This window comes from Taudactylus pleione, unplaced genomic scaffold (assembly GCF_031769625.1).
Source record: "Taudactylus pleione unplaced genomic scaffold, aTauple2 ptg000969l, whole genome shotgun sequence".
Classification (NCBI taxonomy): domain Eukaryota; kingdom Metazoa; phylum Chordata; class Amphibia; order Anura; family Myobatrachidae; genus Taudactylus; species Taudactylus pleione.
In genome coordinates, this window is record NW_028285370.1 from 1,646,618 (window position 1) to 1,665,263 (window position 18,646).

At 44.5% G+C, this 18,646-nt stretch overlaps 1 protein-coding gene across 3 annotated transcripts in view; it reads right to left on the reverse strand.

The window, feature by feature from the left end:
* DMAP1 (DNA methyltransferase 1 associated protein 1) overlaps positions 1-18,646 on the reverse strand; it is a 67,577-nt gene that overhangs the window by 35,264 nt on the left and 13,667 nt on the right. For all 3 annotated transcript variants that reach the window (XM_088460656.1, XM_088460654.1, XM_088460655.1), the window contains exons 4-8: positions 10,876-11,071; positions 8,551-8,709; positions 7,266-7,433; positions 4,727-4,912; positions 158-229 (exon numbers count right to left, since the gene is read on the reverse strand). In XM_088460656.1, coding sequence (XP_088316782.1) covers positions 158-229; positions 4,727-4,912; positions 7,266-7,433; positions 8,551-8,709; positions 10,876-11,071 — 781 coding nt within the window. The remainder of the gene's footprint in view (positions 1-157; positions 230-4,726; positions 4,913-7,265; positions 7,434-8,550; positions 8,710-10,875; positions 11,072-18,646) is intronic.

The window sequence follows — 18,646 nt, forward strand, 5'->3', positions numbered from 1 at the left end:
GCTAATATTCCTAAAAGTGGCAACCCATTTTGTTTTTTTTCTTGATCTAATCCAATTAAGGATTACCTTGTACATGTTATTTAACAGCTGATAAGGGGTCAAGACACAAAGCTAGAGACTTCTGTGAATGTCAATAGTGTCCGATATAACAACATACCCTCTGGCTGCGCAGCGTCACCCCTGCCGATTTAAAATCCGGAAATCTGATGCCGGCAGTTTCTGGTACAGCCTGGAACAGAAAAAAAAAAAAAAGGTGTTAAAATAGTAATAAAAGACAAAACACATTTTATGTCACCTGCAGAATAAAACTGAAAAAAAATGGACCATTTGGGTAGTGAGAACAGTAACCTGATAGAAGAAATGAATAAATATCTCACTAGAACACTAATAACTAAAACTTAGAAATTTAGGGAAGAAATAAGATCCCAACACAGAACGTACTAAATAAATATCTTTATTCCCAGATTTTTGCTGCATACCCTGTATAAAATGCCCATTACGGTCACTGTAAGTTATAAGTTGCCTTCTGATACCAACCTATTGTTCCATTAATTCAATTTATTTATGATTTGGCACAATTACAGCTTGTTGGAAACGGTCTGCAGAGAATTTTAGAGATAATCCACATACTATAACCCACATGCTGCCAGCAAATCTATTCTCTAACATGTTCTATTGTTTCCTTCTCCATATTGCAGCCAGTCACAAACTTACATGCGTTGTGTTTGGGTAACTAGAATACTCTCTGTATTATATGGTGGTCACTATAATGCTCTCTGTAACGTATAGCGGTCACTAGAATACTGTATATTTTGTAGAGCAGTCAGTAAAATGCTCTATATCATATATCAATCATTAGAATACTCTATATTGTACAACTGCTACCAGAAAGCCCTCTGACTCGTACAGCCGTCACTAGAAAGCGCTCTGCATTGTATTGCTGTTACAAGAATAATCTCTATCATATTTAGGTCACTAAATACTTTCTGTATTGTACAACAACTACTAGAATTGTCTATATTGTACAATGGTCACTAGAATTATCTGTGTATTGTACAGATGCCACTAGAATACTCTGTATAGTACAGAAATCACTAGACTGATCTCTGTATTGTACAGTGATCACTAGAATGCTATCTGCATTGTACAGCGGCCACTAGAAAGCTCTTTGTATTGTATAGTAGTCACTAGAATACTCAATGTATCGTAGAGCAGTTGCACGCTTATAAAAGAGTACCCCAGTGACAGTTGCGCAGGCCCTCTCCTACCTCCCGATGGTAAAGGAGTAATTGCTAAACTGATTAGTGACAGATTAGTGACAGATTAGAGACAGCCAGCATTGACCAATAATATTACAGTCAAAGTTCCCTTTACCAATCCAGTAGAACAGCAATACAGAGAGAGGCAATGACCTAAGTCAGGAGTAGGCAAAGTGGGAGTTGTCTATTTCATCAGCCACTCAAGGCTTTGACAGTGTCCTTTAAAACACTCGCAAACCAGAAGTCTGATGCGCGTAGGAAAATTCCCTCAGCGGAAACGTATTTCTGACAAGCTGTGAAACTTTTATATAAGAGAGAGCATAGCAGCTCTTTAATATAAAGTAACTTGCGTAAAAGGGCCGCTAAAGCTGAAACTATAATGTCACAATATTAAGCTGGCACAATGACAGTATATTGCATTATGGAGCACTTTATCTGTCAAAAACTAGACCGAGTTGGGAGAACCAGCAGGCATCAATGTAAAAGCGCCATTTATGTTTCAGGGCGCTCAGACAACAAAAGGGATCCGAGATTTCTGCAGCTTTTGTGTTGGGAGAAAGTCCCCTAACATCAAAGGGAAAATATTTAGGATAAATCTAGAACACAAAACTGAATTACGCTGTCTGCATTATAAGAGCACTGTTCTATAACCCCCTACAGACACAGGGGAGCATTTATGAATAGTGGTGCTTTGGAAAAAAATGTGCTGTTGCCCATAGCAACCAATCATTCTAATTTAAAAAAAAATGAGTGCAAAAGTTGACAGAAGTCTGCTTCCCGGACAGATCTTGCCATTCTTAGAACTGCGCATGCTGGGGAGCCGGTCGCAGACATGGGTGGGCGATTCGCACACATCTCCACTTGCAGCGGAACGGGTGTAACTGGGTAGGAAGGAGGCATTAGCGCATAGGCTAAGCTGAGAAGGAGCCAGTTGTGGCGTTTAAGAGAGAGATCTGTCCGATGTCGGTTGGACCGCTTGGACCAGGTATACGGCTGGTGTAAGGGCGTGCTAAGAGTGATGTCGGCTATTTGAACAAAGGTATGTACCGCAAAACGTACAGGCGAATAGCCGCATTTAGCACGGTGCACCGCTCTAACAAGACTCAGCAATACCGGAAGCAATTTTATTTATTTATTGACAGTTAGTCATATGCGCCATGCAACGCTCATACGTGTAGCCATTAGACAGAAAACAAGAGATTGCACCCGGCTACGTTGCAGAGAGAAAGTCAGACGTCCGCCATTGTGTACGCGTGCACCCATTTCTGTAAATAATATTATAAAGTAGCTTTTTCGGGCAACTTATTTATTTTATTTTTTTATTCTTTACTGGTCCTTCAGCGCAGGACAATGGAGGCTCCCGTTTGTGCACCTGACAGGTCCCTTCTGACAGCTTTCCGCTTAAAGGACATGGTTTAACTCCTCGGACGCTGGAACACCGTGGCACACTGGACCTAGAAACGCCCTGCAGCACCACGCTCACTTGGCTCAATAGCTGTTTGATTGCAGCCATTAAACACCCAGAAAAGGAGCTCAGGGGAGCGGCACCGTCCTTGCTATTGATTCAAGGTTTCCTGATTGCCCCCTGAGCGTAAACAGAGGAGCCAGCGAGGGCACTTAGCATGCAGGCAGCACAAGGGCGGGCTGACACTTCTCAATGATTTTACGCCAGCACCCATCAGCAAGAAGTCATCGCCTCCAGACACGCGCGAGGTGTTAATTCCAGTTATTTGCAAAAACAAATACAGGGCAACATGGCACATACAATTAATGCATGGAAGGGCAAAGAATAAACCTACAATATAGCGCACACAGGCAGCTCTGTATAACACTTTTATAGGATTCTATACGCTGCTCATAGACGTCCCAAGTTCCAGGGAACCTCCACACACTCATGTTGTATAAAAATAAATAGAAACCACTCCGCGCCCACCAGCTGTGCATATGCCAGGATCTATGGCCCTTACAAAGCAGATGGGGGGGAGGGGGCGGTTGGTAGAGCACCGCGAGACGCTGCTGCGACACCTCGCTTGGTACCTGATCACATGACCGTTGTAAGAACAAGTCGCATTGCCCACAGTAAAACTTCCTAGCATTGGAGTCATTTCTCTAATCTCTCAGTCACTGTAGCAGAAGATAAAGAGGAACGTGGTCGTAATAAACATTAGATAATGTCATTTAAGAAATGTACCATTCGCAAATGAACCAATGGCCTCTACTTTCGGTAATACCTGGGGGGGGGGGTATTTTAGGTGCTTGGTTACGTAAGACAATAAAAATATCAGCACTGTATAAATGGCTCTGGTCATTACCGGGCACACTTGCTGCAGCAATGAAAAGGTTAATGCGTAATAACTGTGCACAAGTATTGTGATTATATTCTATATTAAATCCCTATGAGAACCGAGGTGGTCCACTCACAACACAATGACGCATTTCAAAAATAGGACTTCACCCTTGCGGACTGAACACTCACTCCCATGTCTCCAATTACGCTCTTCCACTACATAGTCATAGGCTTATATGTTATTATTATTATATTATTATTAACCTTTATCTATGTGGCACCACAAGGGGTCCTTACAAAACATATACACAGAAAACCGTGCACACATACCAAGAAAACAGTGTAAAAGACTTACAGTACAAAACAACGTAGAAGATGGGATGCATGCTATAAAAACATTGCAGCATATGCAGTGAAAATACCCACAAAAGCAGCGCCGGCTGAGCCCAAAGGTTCGGTGCCGTTGTTGGTAATGGGGAGGAAATAATGATAGTATAGGTCAGGGAAGGAAAAGAACAAAAGGGAAGAGGGCCCTGCTTGATAGAGCTTACAATTTAGTGGGAGGAGGGGCAGAAAGACAGGGTGGCACAGAGGGGAGAGACAGGGAGCGAGGAGCATGGAGCGGTGGTTTAGGATGAGAGCAGGAAAGCTTTAGTAAAGAAGTGTGAACCTTTGGAGAGAAATGGACAATCTGATAGGGAGAGGGAGAGGGAGAGAGTTCCAGTGGTGGGAAGCAGCACGGACAAAGTCTTGGAGGCGGAAACGTGAGGAGATAATCAGGTGAGAGGAGGGAGGGCAGTGATTGGCCGATGGAAGCGCTTTGTGTGTGAAACTACTATAAAAGTAACATCTGCGCGGATGAATGAGTGAGAACTGTAGGAAATACATGTGTGCTCTGTTAGAGATCCAGGGACACTTTTTAGTCCACTAGAATGTCTGCTCACTCTTTATCCACCCTCTCATGACGACAGAGGAAAAGCAGAAGTAACTCGGGCAGTATTCTGAGAACAAAGGGCTAAAGTAATAAATGTTTCTGACATTATTAAAGGCGACAACATACAACCACTGTGGAAAGAGAACTCTGAACTGCAGTTAGCATAAATGTTTTGGCAATGCCCCGGGCCTGGGATAACAGGAGTAGGGGAGCATCAATATCAGTATAGATGAGACGGAATCTTACTGGTTTTTCTGTTTCCTTCTTTTGCGGCAATTTCTTCTTAGTGGCCTTCCTCTCTGCGCGCCGCAGCTCGGTGGTGGTGTCGGCGGCGGTGATAAGTTTCTGTAGGTCCTGAGCTTTCTTTTCTCGCTCCTTCTTCCTGCTTTCGATTTTGCGCAGCTCTTGTATGAGATATTCCTCCTCTGACACCTACAGGTAGAAGCCAGACAAGCAAATCAGACTCAGGGTGGGTAACAATATGCAGAGGATGCCACCTAGTGGACAACGTCTGTATCGCATCATAACATGAAACCATATGTCTATATCATGTACTGTAGGATGGGTGTGGTGTTACAGGGGAAGACCTGCCAGTAATTGGTGGGGTGCTGGTCTTTCTGCAGCTGGATACGTTTTTTCTCCCTGGCATTGCATATGGGACTACAGTGAGTTTTAGTTAGGAAGCCATCACCATGGCACAGTTCAGGGGTTCAGCCTGCGGATGTGTCTGGGAGATTGGGAATAAATTCCTATTGTTGTACTGATGCAGACTAAGGCAGGTTGTGACTCTCCAGCTGTTTTGCATGCTGGTACTTCTAGTTACACAGCAGCTGGAGAGCTACAGGCTGCCTACCACAGATGGAGTTAATATCACACCTATAAGAACCAATACAGTTATTATCAGCTGAGACACAGGAATTCAACAATGCAGGATGGTATCACAGTTCTGCGGACAGAAAAAGCAACGTTACAGGGAGATGGCAGAAGACAACCTTACCTTAGGGTTAAATCATATTATAAAATGAAAAAAGAAAAACTTTGGACATACATAAGTCATATAAATCACACAGTGTTGTTGTCACAAGTATTGTGTGTTCATACAGAATAGCAGGGATTCCATCAAGAAGCATTAAAGAAATCTTATAAGCTACATAAAGCAACAAGTGACACCAATGGATGTACCATATCCTCGTCTCTGGGGAGTGGTGATGTCATTGTGATGATGCGGAGAGTAGTGATGTCACGTGTCACATGGCTGATTGTTCTATGTTACGTCTCGGAACACTTTCACAAAGTGGAGATAAAACAATTGGTAACAGGATCACTAATTAGATACTACTTGTCTTCTTGTTTCATTGGGAAACCTGAGTATGGGAGGGCGTAATGTCCCACTAATGTAAAATGCAGAGGATATTAGAACATGACTTCTGGCTCCAGGATAGGACTCCTCAGTGATGTCTGATATCCTTACACTTATGTCTGTGCAATGGCTGTAAGGCCGTGTGATTGGACACTACTCTCCACTAAGTGACCCAGTACCGGTACACCATTTGAAAGGGGCACGGAGTAAGACCGACAGGGAAGAAGCCTCCTCAGTGCGGGAACATCTTCAAAACCGGTTTTTATGGTGTTATAGCTGCTGAGGGCAGAACGCGCAGCTTAAAGGAAATATAGAGATAATATGCGATAACCTTCCTGCTCCGCAACCTCCCTTCAGCTTTGCAGAGCGAGACCAGGAACTGCAGCGAGCTGCCGAACACCAAAAGGATCATCTCCGACCTTCCAGTTCAGGTATCTAAGTGGAATCGCAGACGCAGGGTCAGGAGGAACCGGAGTTCAAGGAAAAGCCTTCTGAAGCCCATAAGCTAACAAGTCAGCACTTTATGGCTGGTTTAACTCTCTGCACAGCATAGTAACCAATATCCAGCCATGTCTACTCCGGCTGGTGAAGGCTCACCCCAATATACCCTAATACTGACTATTATTATATTCTGTATGAGCACGGTGCAGGCAATGTATCGGTGTACATAGTAAGAGACATAAATCCCTGGTATACGTCCCACAACCACAACCATTCAGTAAACCACATAGACCCTCATTTAGCTATCAGTACTACACAGCCCCTTTATAGACACAGGACGCTTTCTTTTATTCAGTATATAATATGCTGTACGTAAGTGATATTTCAGTACATCCAATGCTAATCGCACTAGGGCCAATCCGCCACATTTCAAGTTCGTATTTTACAGGTGAATTCTAATACCCATTTCAGCTTACAATATTTATTATTTCTTATTATACACTACTAGCAAGTTGAAAGCATATATATTGCTTATAAGAGGTAACGCTCCTTATCCAGACTGTCTGCCTTCAGGGACCCTTATTGTGAAGCAGCTCAGCGATGGAATAGGAGTCATGTGACACGTGACCGCACATCTCTGGTCAGCAGGGAGCTCATCATTTTAAATGTTCATATATTATATCATTCATGTCTTTTATGTATTACATATGTGAATGTTCTTCATCCGTTATGTCTCCCCAACAGACAAAAATGCCCCTCCTGAACGTATGTGACCTGTCTATACCTCCCTGAGCACAGTGTAGCTATGTAATGTTTGTAGACCGTACTGTATTAGTCTTTTGTAGAGAAAACATTATATGAAGAATTTATTTTGTATCAAGCTGAAAATAACAGGAATCCTTGACAATTCCGAATGGTTCCAGTATGAAGCGATTTGGGGAACGGCGATCATTTCACACCCGTTTCCTGTAAATAAGACCTCACCTGCTCCGGGGTCCTGTTATACAGCCTCTCCAGCTGCTCCTTCCTCCTCCGCTCATGAGCGGCGTCAAACACCGGGATCTTCGGGTCTGTTCCGGGAGTGGCGCGAACATTTCCCAGCTTGGCGCAGATGCTGTAATAACGGTCTTTCAAATCCTCCCCTGACCTTTTCTGCAACACCAGAGACACCATTATCAGAGAACATGCTGGGAAACGAAATACGTACCGCGTACCAGGCATCATATAAAAGGTTGCTGGGAAATGAAATACATTATGTGACACTATAGTGTTCTGCAACCCCAGATACACCATAATCAGAGAGCATAATGACGGTATATGAAATACGTTATGTGACAGTATCAGACAGCATGCTGGGAAATATCCTGTGTACTTTTATGACTTAACATTAGGTCCATCAGTTAAAGCAGGGATGGGGAACCTCAGGCCCGGGGGCCATATAAGGCCCCTGGAATAATTTGTTCTGGCCCTCAGCGTTTTTTTCTGCTAGCCTCATCTGGATAGCGGGGTGCCTATAATGGCACCCTGCAGCCAGAATCTATGCAGCAGTGCCGCCTGGAGCATCCTTAGAACGCTTCAGAGGGTCACACCGCTGCCCTTACAGCTCCCCGGAGCATCCTCAGGATGCTCCAGGCATTGCAGTATTCACTGGCGATATTGGCCAGTCCCAGTGTGACATCACACGGAGGGGGCGTGGCCTGCACCGGGCCTGCTAATAATGTTATATATATCAAAATGGCCCTCGGCAGAAAAAAAGGTTCCCCACCCCCGAGTTAAAGGATAACTAATCCCAAAAAGTATTTCTCATATCATGTGATAAAAAAAAAAAGTCAAGTTATTTTTAATTCTAAACTTTAGGACCGTTTTCACCCACACAGCTTATTTGATTGACGCACCAAGGCTATACTTCTCGATGAGTTTGAGCACGGAATTGAAAAAGGTAATGCTTGTAATAGCAGAACACCCTGTACTTTGCTATTAAAAGCACCGCCCTTTTTAATTTTGGGTTTTAACAAACCAGGAATCGGCGGCTTAGTTAGTAAATAAACCACTGTGTGTCTTATTTTAAGTGCCTCCTGCTGTGTTTGTTTTTACCCCAACTAAAGGCTCTCTCCAGCCCAGAATGAATCCATTGTAAGAGCGGAAAACACAGACGTTCAGCATTGTGGGAAAACCCCCCGGTTCCTTATTTGAGGTGCACCAATATAGCACAATGAGGAGGTGTACTTATGTCCCTCCAACTCTCACCCTTCCCCGGCGTGGCTCTTACCTTGTACTGTTGGTGGTCGTAGCGGTCATGAATGACAATGAAACGCAGATCGAACCGCCGACAGAGGTCAAAGAGATGGTCTGTCTCAGCCTTCGTCCAGCCATCGTCGTGCAAGTACATCTGGTATTCCTGCTCGGAGTACACCGGGACCTGCACGGTCTGCAAAGCGAGACATGGGGACCATTTACTACACAGATTTTTACATTGTAGAGTGCAAGCTCTTTAGGCAAGCAACATTTTCGGCTACCATCCTTTGTCACTATAACTGCCCCAATCTATGTCTGTAATGCGCCCCAAATAGTCTGCACAGCAGCAAAGGCCAATATATCTCACACACAGTCTGGGCTGGTAATAACAATGAAGGGATAACGCGGCTATTCTACTGGTTATTTTTGCATTTCCTTTTATTTCATTATTTATTTATTAACTAGCATCTGACGAATAAAGATAAATAATCCACACGCAGCAACCTAATCAGTGCAGAAGGTGAAGTGGAAGAGAGTAGATGATTACAGACTTCCTATAAAACAATGTAAATGTGGATCAGGAATGAAAAGTGCATTACAAGTAGACAGCAAGTTCTTGGTCACTGATCGCAAAGTCTGCGATCTGGCCTGGTCCTCCAGGGTCACATCTATTATGGCACGAAAACTGGAATTGATCAAATATAGCTGAAGCCTCCGACCCCCCCTCCCCGCCTGACCCCCCACAACATCCATATTCAGAGCTGGCAGCTGGGATGGTTCCACTTGCAGCAACAATCCACTGAGTGCTGATCTGTCAAATGTGCAGAAGCCGTTTGTTTCATCCCGGGAGGGGGCACAACATTATAGTCCTCTGGAAGAGGGGAGGGGGGGTGCTTAGTGGGGTTTAGCATTGCTGGCAGAATACCGAGACCACCTCATCTGTGTAACAGAACCCAGGGGGTGAGAACACAGCTGGATGGCTGAATACCGCAGAGAAATAAGAATACAGAACGAGATCCCTGCACTACCAAGCATCATGTGGATCAATAAACCAGGCATGTGTGGGAAACGTAACGCAGGTCTACCATCTATGCAAAGAGACCACGTTGTGAGCCCACCACCTGGTGTAACATGGCTTCCCTGCCTGATCTTCCTCCAGTGTATTATAAAGGGTGCAGTCACCTGCAGTTATCACTTACAGCAGGGGTCTTCAACCTTGGCCCTCCAGCTGCTGTGGAACTACACATCCCAGCATGCACTGCCACCTTTTTGATATAACAGCATGCTACAACTATGGCAGTGCATGCTGAGATGTGTAGTTCCACAGCAGCTGGAGAGCCAAGGTTGAAGACCCCTGACTTACAGGACACATGCTGCAATCATCTGGTAAAAAGTAAACAACATAGCAACAAGCAACGTGACATATACAGGAAAAGCAATCACTGCCCACATGACAATAGTCATACATTGTACACATACAGAGGTAAAGACAGTGACATATACAGGAAAAGCAATCGCTGCCCACATGACAATAGTCATACATTGTACACATACAGAGGTAAAGACAGTGACATATACAGGAAAAGCAATCGCTGCCCACATGACAATAGTCATACGAGACCTTTGTACTACATACAACATGTAACTGAGCTTTGATAGGGTGGGGGGTGGCCTTCATGACCATTAATATGACAGCATTTGGGGGTGGGGGGGGGGGGGAGAGAGAGAGATACACATCCTCCGATCACTGGGTAGACGAGGACAAGGTTCGAGAAAATCACTGTAATACAGAGGGGATAATAATCCTCCCAAGTCTGCTAAGTAATCCCGTCAGGCACGGAACATTATTTATTATTTATAGGTCATTATTTCTTACCAAAACAAATAAAAGTTGAGCCGTCACTGAAAATGAGAATTTTCTGTATAAATAATACAAAGTGATAATAAGCTAGAGCGTTAACATTTCATGGACTTGATGTTTGACGCATTCAAGGACAATTCCACATGAAATGTTTATAAACAACATGAATTATCCCCCACATTCATGCGCGGGAGCTGGTAATTCAGATTGTAAATGCGCATTTTAGTAACTGGAAGCGTCCTTTCACAGAGGAGACATCAGTGCGTTCAAGTGTCGCAATGTAGGATCATAGGGGTAGAAAGACAACGGTTACAAATCGGTAAATACAATATACATTGTTCTTCGGATTTGCAAAATGTTTACGGAGGATACGCAAAATCCCAACAGCAAAAGGTTAAAAACGTAGGAAATTGCGGGAATATTGTCAGAATTTATTTCCATAGCGCCTCCATGTTATACGGCGCTCTACAGAGAATATACAAGCCTTGCTTTACATACTTTGTTAAATCTGGCAAAGGGATAATCTTTGCCCTCCTCCGACGCCCGTCTCCAGTGGTAGAAAATGGCGCCGTCCTTTCTTGCTGGGTTAGTAAATGGCATCCACTTCCATGGCCGTACTTTCTTGCAGCCCAGCTTTGCCTTTACCGTGCGGTAACCCTGTGAGGTGTCGCTGGGCAGTAACGGGGGTGCGTCTCTGCAGGGAGACAGACAGGTCAGTACCAGGATTCCGTCAAAGGCAAAGAATACTCTAAATACACAACATTTATCATTCTCAATAAATCGTAATGGTAAGCGAAGAAAACAGAAAGGTCAGAATAATGAACGGTGCGGCCAATGGCTCCCTAGCGACCAGTATAATACTGAATACACCGGTAGCCACACCGCCTCATGCGAAGTATGCTTTAGTCAATCTGGAGCAACTCCCCTAGCACAATGACAGCGCGGGTCACAGCCCCACATGCTGACAGCCCTGTTTTTTAACCCACAAGCTGATGCTCATTTTTATCAAGTGTCCACGCAAATAACATAGTTTAAAAAGCTTTATACTGGCCACACGCTGTGATTTGCCGCACGTGTCTCCAAACTAACCTCAATGCCAGATACTGATCTAATCAAATTCCTTAGGATTGGACAGTTTGAGAAACACATAAATCAGGGATCAGGCTGGAAAGGATCAGGTACTGTATACTTCTCACTGTAACAAGCTAACGGCCGCTAGACCCCTTCCCTTTCAATTCAAGTAACTCCCATTGGGGCAGATGTATAAAGCTCTGGAACGTGATAAATTGGAGAGTGATAAACGACCAACCTATTAGCTCCTAATTGTAATTTTTCAAACACAGCCTGTGACATGACAGTTGGGAGCTGATTGGTTGATCGTTTATCACGCTCCACTTTATGACTTCCCAGAGCTTCCTATCACATCTGCCCCATTGTATTTTAGGGCAGTTGGCAGACACTGTGTAACTTACCAACAGGGAAAACTGGGGCAAAAATTGTATGCCATAAATAATAAAACTGAAACCTTGTTGGCCAACAAAGGCCTCCAAAGCATCGCCTCTCTGAGGAAATAATTTGGTAAAATATCCTTTGATCCAGGGACATTAATAGAACTTTCAAAGACTGTTACAAGAAATGATACAATCTGAGACGCTCCCTCAGGCTCCTGTTGTCATCAGGCATTGCTAGCATGTAGTGTCTTCCCATTATCAGCTCATCTACCAGAGGAGGAGGAAACCACACTGGCCTTTACGTTCCAAAAACCATCCAAGGAACCTGGTGCTGACGGATTCCCCTATGACAAGTGAGTGACAGCCCAGTTGATTCCTCATCTCAGTCAGAGGGTGGACTTTGCACCCTGATACCACTAGGTATAGAACAATGGTTCTTACCAAAGAGCATAAAGCTCGCACTGTCTGCACTAGTCTCTCGCCCATTTCCCACTAGACCACCTCAAGTTGTTTCCCCTGAATTTGACCAAGAAGCTTACTAGCGTTTAACCCACATTAATTGACCAAGACCAAGTGGGTTCCCTAGAGCCGGGGTGCAGATGACACTTGTAGGGTTATCCATCACATAACTAAGTGTAAGATGCCCTCAGTCATTCTGGCGGGTGTGGAGAAGCCATTCTACTGTGCTTCTTGGCCGCTTATGTTTTTGGCTACTGACATTTGGATTTTGGAATATGTTTCTTCATACTATCCAAGGGAGAGATGTACTAAGCCAGTGTTGGCTAACCTTGACACTCCAGCTGTTGTGGAACTATATATCCCAGCATGCCCTGCCACAGTTTTAGCATGCCCTAATAGCAAAACTGTAGCAGTGCATGCTGGGTTATGTAGTTCCATAACAGCTGGAGTGTCAAGGTTAGCCAACACTGTACTAAGCCTTGGAGAGGATGAGATAAAGTACCAAACAATCAGCTGCTGTCGTTTTTCAAACACAGCCTGCAAAGTGACAGTTAGGAGCTGATTGGTTGGTACTTTAACTCCATCCGCTTTATCTCTCTCCAAGATTTTGATAAATCTCCCCCCACCCCGAAGTCCTTTTTTACTATCCATCGTCACATCTAACGGACTATGGCCCTCATTCAGAGCCGTACGCTCTGAGCAGAGCGCACGCTCTGAATGAGGGCCGGGCTCCATTTTCATGGAGCGTCCTCCTGGACGCTCGTATAGCTGTGGGTCACCACCCACAGGCTATACGAGCGTGCATTGTGATGGTCACGATGGTCGAGACCATCGCGACCATCGAATTTGCGAGCCGGAGCCTGCGGTTGAGTTTCTCAACCGCAAGCTCCGGAGTGATTTTGGCTCTATCAGAGCAAAATCACTCCCACTGACATCACTAGTGATGTCAGTGGGCCGGCTTCTGACGGGAGGCGTTCCCATGGGAACGCCCCCGTCAGGGAGGCATGCCCCCGGCACGCCCACCAAAGGGGGCGTGCTGTCAATCAACATTGACAGCACGCCCCCTTTGATCGGACACAACGAGCGAAGGACTTTCCTTCGCTCGTCGCGTCTGGCGCATGCGCACGACGGAGCTCCCTCCGTCGTGCGCATGCTCAGTCCATAACATCGACCCACTTGCGAGCGGACAGCCGCTCGCGAGTGGGTCTGAATCAGGCCCTATTTCAGAGGTGGACGCTAATGCCGCTGCGACTGAGACTTTTTATGTAGTCGCAGCGGAGGTATTATGCAAATGCTAGTTCCAGCCTACCCCGCGCACTAGCGTGTGCCAGACTGTGAAAGCCCTGAGACGCTCTCTTTGAATGCCCGTGGACAGTGCAACTTTGCCGGTGGTTTAAAAACTCCACCATCGATTCCACCGTTGAGAATGCAGCACCGTTCACTGACACGCCGGGACACTCCCATAACAAGCCCCTAACACAGCCTTTTTTTGCATACCTCCCAGTCACCGGCCCAGGAACGCCCATGGTACTGACTAGCTGATTCTAATGCCTGCAAATCCGTATGCAATAGTGTACAGAGCTGTATATTCAGGGTGACGTATGCACCAAATGGGGTATTAGGACTTTTCCTGCATACGCAGTACACACTATGACTTGTAGGTATTATATTGGGAAATGGCGCTAGACAGGGGTGCCCTCTAGCCTCACTTATTTTCATCTTATATACTGAACCCCAGGCTAACGAAATTAGGGCAAATAGAGACATTACAGGCATATCCCTTGGTGAGCAGGAATACATACAGTATTGTCTCTGTTTGCTGACAATGTGCTTCTCACGCTATCAAACACAAATCTCACTATTCTCAATATGAGTCTTGGTCCTCATTTCTCCCCTGTATACTCTTGTTAGCTACGCTGCCCAGGGCTTATGCCCTATTGTGTATTGTTGCTGAATGATGTTTCCTGCTCTAGTCGCCAAACACCCATTCCCTTCCCGTACTGTTGTCCTTGGCGTTGACAGTGTCTGCAATTGCTAATTGCTATTGTGTTAAATAATGAAAAAGTTTTGGGCATCTTTCAATTGCAAAAAGAGGCCCCAATGACAGGACCAGTCACTCAGCCCTATATGGCCGCTCACACTTGGGCCAAGCAGCAGATATGCAGACAAGATTTCATTGCAGGATATATTGGGACAACTGTGGCCCCTCACCAGCTGCTGCAATGGCCTTTTAATATAAACGTACCACGGGCAATAATTTGCCCTAGCTACCAGGCCAAACACTCCCTGCCTTTCCCTGACTTCCATGAAAAGGGGCAGAACATAATAAAACAAGAGGTCTCCTTAAACATTTCACACATTTCATTTGTTTCCTTATTCTTTCATTCAGCTCAGTCTATGTAAATTTACAACTAAGTTTCCGGAGCTCGGCAATGAGCACATTGGGGGGGGGGCCGCAGGATTATGGTACAAGATTGAATGAGATGATAAACTTTTTATTATGAGACACATTAAAAAGTCCACAGCCAAAGCGCACCACCAAACACCTTGGTTTTGGATTGCTGGGTCTGGGCTGGTCCAACACACATCAAGGTAAAGGTCTTTTGTCAGCACTGGGGAGAAGCCCCTGCCTCGATGTGCAGGGCGGCGGGGAAATCTTTAGGCGGTGCACTGTGCAGTTATGTGTCATTAGTGATAAAACCCAGGAATGTAACTGTGTCTTTATCTGGTCTGTTCCAGCAGCCTACAAATAACTCCCTCTAAAATCTAGCACACCTTCCTGCTCCCATAGTCTGCCATGGGGCTCTTCCGCACCCCTTGACCTGTGGGGAGGAAAGGTTAGTTACCAAGTTCACTATTCATAAAATAAAAAAAGAAACTATTTCCTCCTTTATTTAAAATGGTCATGAAAACACCATAGCCAGGAGTAACTGGGACTTACACAGCTCAGCCGCTGCTGGTGAAGGGGATTATTTTGCAGCAGTTGTTACAGGTCTGTGGGATGCTAGCCAGCCAAGATGGCCGTCACTGCATAAACTTTTGTACTGTGGCGATAAAAGGTAAATGCTCCTAATGTGATCTGCAATATATAGCCAATGTCATACAAAGTGTACCTTTCTATGTGCAACTTTATTTACATGGTATATTTACTAGGTGGCGCTGCCGCAATGGAATAATGTCCAGCACTGCAGCAGCAATAGAATTCAGTTGTGGCGCTGTGCGCACTTGTAAAAGTATTTTAATGTATCTGCTTTATAAGGCTTTTCAATGTATACTGATTTGTGGACGTTCTGAGATAGGACATCATCTGTTAATACTGTATCCTGGGATCAAATAGAACTAATATTAAATCAAAAGCCATTTCTTTGCAATGTGTTCCAGCGTCCAGCATTTAGTCTGTAAACAGCAGTTAATTGGGGGATTTCCTGTAGAACAGTGGAAGCATATTTTGGTAATTATATTACAGTTTAATCTAAATAGATAATTTGGTTTAGTGTGATGGGAACCACAGGTGGGGGCATCATTCCTGTTGAGTTCATATTTGGATACCTAATTGGCATGTTCCTGTGACGTAACTTTAGAACGCATAGTTCCGGATGCTAATTTTAAATACAAGATTTGTGAACTAGTCTTAATCGGCTTGAAGTGGCAGAGGGGCTGATTTTACCCCCTGGCAACACGTGTGGCAGAATTGTATATAAAGGGGCTCTGTTCTAAAAAATATGCATCCTCTGAACAAGGTGGAGGTGTGCATCATCTGTACTTCTATACCATCTTGTATGCGGTGTGTCTTCCCAATACCTTCAATTGAAAATATGGTCCTTTTCAGGACATTTGGAGCTAATAAACAACATCTGCTTGCATCACCCTTTATTCTGTAGTTGTGGGTTATGCCCTGAATGTTTAATCATTCTCCGGCAGTCCTGCAGATGAGCACAGCATCTCCAAACTGAAGCCCTCTGCCTGCTAGTAAGCGCAGCACTGGTCTATAGCGAGTGACCAGTGGGGACTTAGCGACACCAACCAGGAGGTGTTGCAGCAGTGTGTCCACACATAGCCAGAAGTAAGCTGATCCAGGTGCCAGTGGTAGGAGCCTGGGAAAAGCGGTTCCAGGTGTCAGTGTTAGGTGCCTGGTGTTGCAGCTAGTAGACAGCCATGATGAAGTGGAAGTAGTCAGTAACAAGCAGTTACTGACAGTAACATGAATCCCTATATCCTAGGAGTGGTGAAGTAAGCTCAAACAGGTAGGTTCAAGGAAGAGTAACATATTACACAAATCTGGAGCACCAGGGGGAGAAAGGTCATCCGACCATAGGGAATTTTCTGCTTATTGTATTTTTCCCTCTCTGTAAACTATTGGGTTACAACTGATCAAGACAGAAAAAAATATTATATATTTTTAAAATGCATTCAAATGTTGAAAAATATGTATCCGTACCAAAAAGGGCATGTCCTGTATACCAAAAGCAAGAACCACCTGGCAGTTCTGGCTGATTATTCAACGTTGTCCTCTTTGAACATGTTCCACAGGAGAATACATTATAAAAATAAAGATGGGGGAATACAGCTAAAATCACACAGTGGCTATTTGGCTATTTAGATATTTGCATTAAAAAAACCTATCAAGTGGCAGCAACTTACTGCATAAAAGCATCAACGCATGGTCAAAAGGTTCAGTTGTTGAACCTCTTGACCATGTCTACATGCTTTTATGCACTAGAATGGGGATGGAAGGAATAGTCTTAGTGCTTTTCAATACAGGGCTGGTAATCTGAGGGGAACACAAGCCCTGCACAGACTAGCCTTGTATACTTATTATAGATGGTAACCTCACCTTTCTGGTATCAGTATTATAATGAAAATCAGTTCAGGTCATCTAGCACTGATGCTAGTTGAAGATCTAGCAGGGGTATAACGGGGGAGTGGTATGACTTGTCAACATTCAGACAGTTAGAAGGTCGACATGGTCATTAGGTCGACAAACAATATGAAGACATGTATTTAGGTCAACATGGCTAAAATTTTGACACAAATTTTTTTTTATATATTTTAGCTCAACTATAAACATCAATAAAAAAAACAAAACATGTCGATATTTTGGTATCTAAATGTTAAATGTCGACATTCTAAATGTGTCTCAGTTTTAACCACGTCGACCTGAATGCATGTCTGCATATTGTCAACCAAATGACCATATCAACATTCTGACTGTCGACATTCAGAATCTGTCGACCTTCTGAATGACGACAAGTCAACAGTGGGAGGCATGGGACAAGAGCATTGCGCTGGACATATAATTATAATAAAAGGCTACGCCAGCCTTATGGTAAAGCAATTGGGTGCCCCCAATTCTACCCCAGTTTTAGCCCAACTACCAACTACCACGGGGTGCCTGCTGACAATCCGAGAACATGAGGGAGGTTCAGTAGCCTAAGTGTAATCTAGGTCCAGCCCCGCTGAAGCCACCATAAGAATACCAACAATTTAAAAGAAGGAGCCAGCCACTTGGTCCTCATTCTACCTACGCTTTTCCGCAGGCTGGTTGGAAGTCAACAGACGTGTTGGACTGGTTCAAGATTGGGCCAGTGTAGATATGGAAGCCTCCGATGACTTTGTCATTTGTGGACCTTCCAAGAGCAGGAGGACATTGAGCTTGGCGACTGCTCGGAGACCAGGAGACTCCAGAGGACAGGTGACTATAGCACCTTTAGGTTGGGTTGAGCAGTACGCTCCTTGTGCATTGCACCCCGACTATGGCTAACTGTGCGGTATACCTGTATGCTCTGTAAATACAAATATATTTATTTTTATATAAAATAGAGGTACTGGTTTATCGCCCTAGTTGTCTGCCTTAGAGATTCTGAACTAAAGAAGGTATCGGGTACCCTAAGGAGGCACATAAGGCATCTTCGTGTGACCAGCCAGTGTAGTCTGGGAACACTAACCATTTATTATTCATTTACTTCTACACTGTCTACTGTACTTGGGGAAAGGTTTTGTGTCATAATAAGTATCAGACAAGACATGAGTTAGGGCAGAGTGCAAGTCCACTTGTGGAGGGTTAATTGTCACGTTTTGCAAGGAACTCACCCATGGACCCTTTCACCAAGGCTAATAAAACAGATAGGCCACTCTTTAAAAGTCCTAGCTCTCCCTGCAATTTGTATAACCAGCCAGGTCTTATTGTGACTAGAACAAGGAGTTTATTTATGAGTTGCCTGGTATAGAAGCTACATCCTGGGACCTGTCTTTCACTATAAATGGGGAGGGGGCACAAACACCAAAATCAATGGTGTACCTTCTGCACACGGCTACTAGCCTCACACTGAAATGTGCAGGGGGGCTCCTCCGGCCCCCTA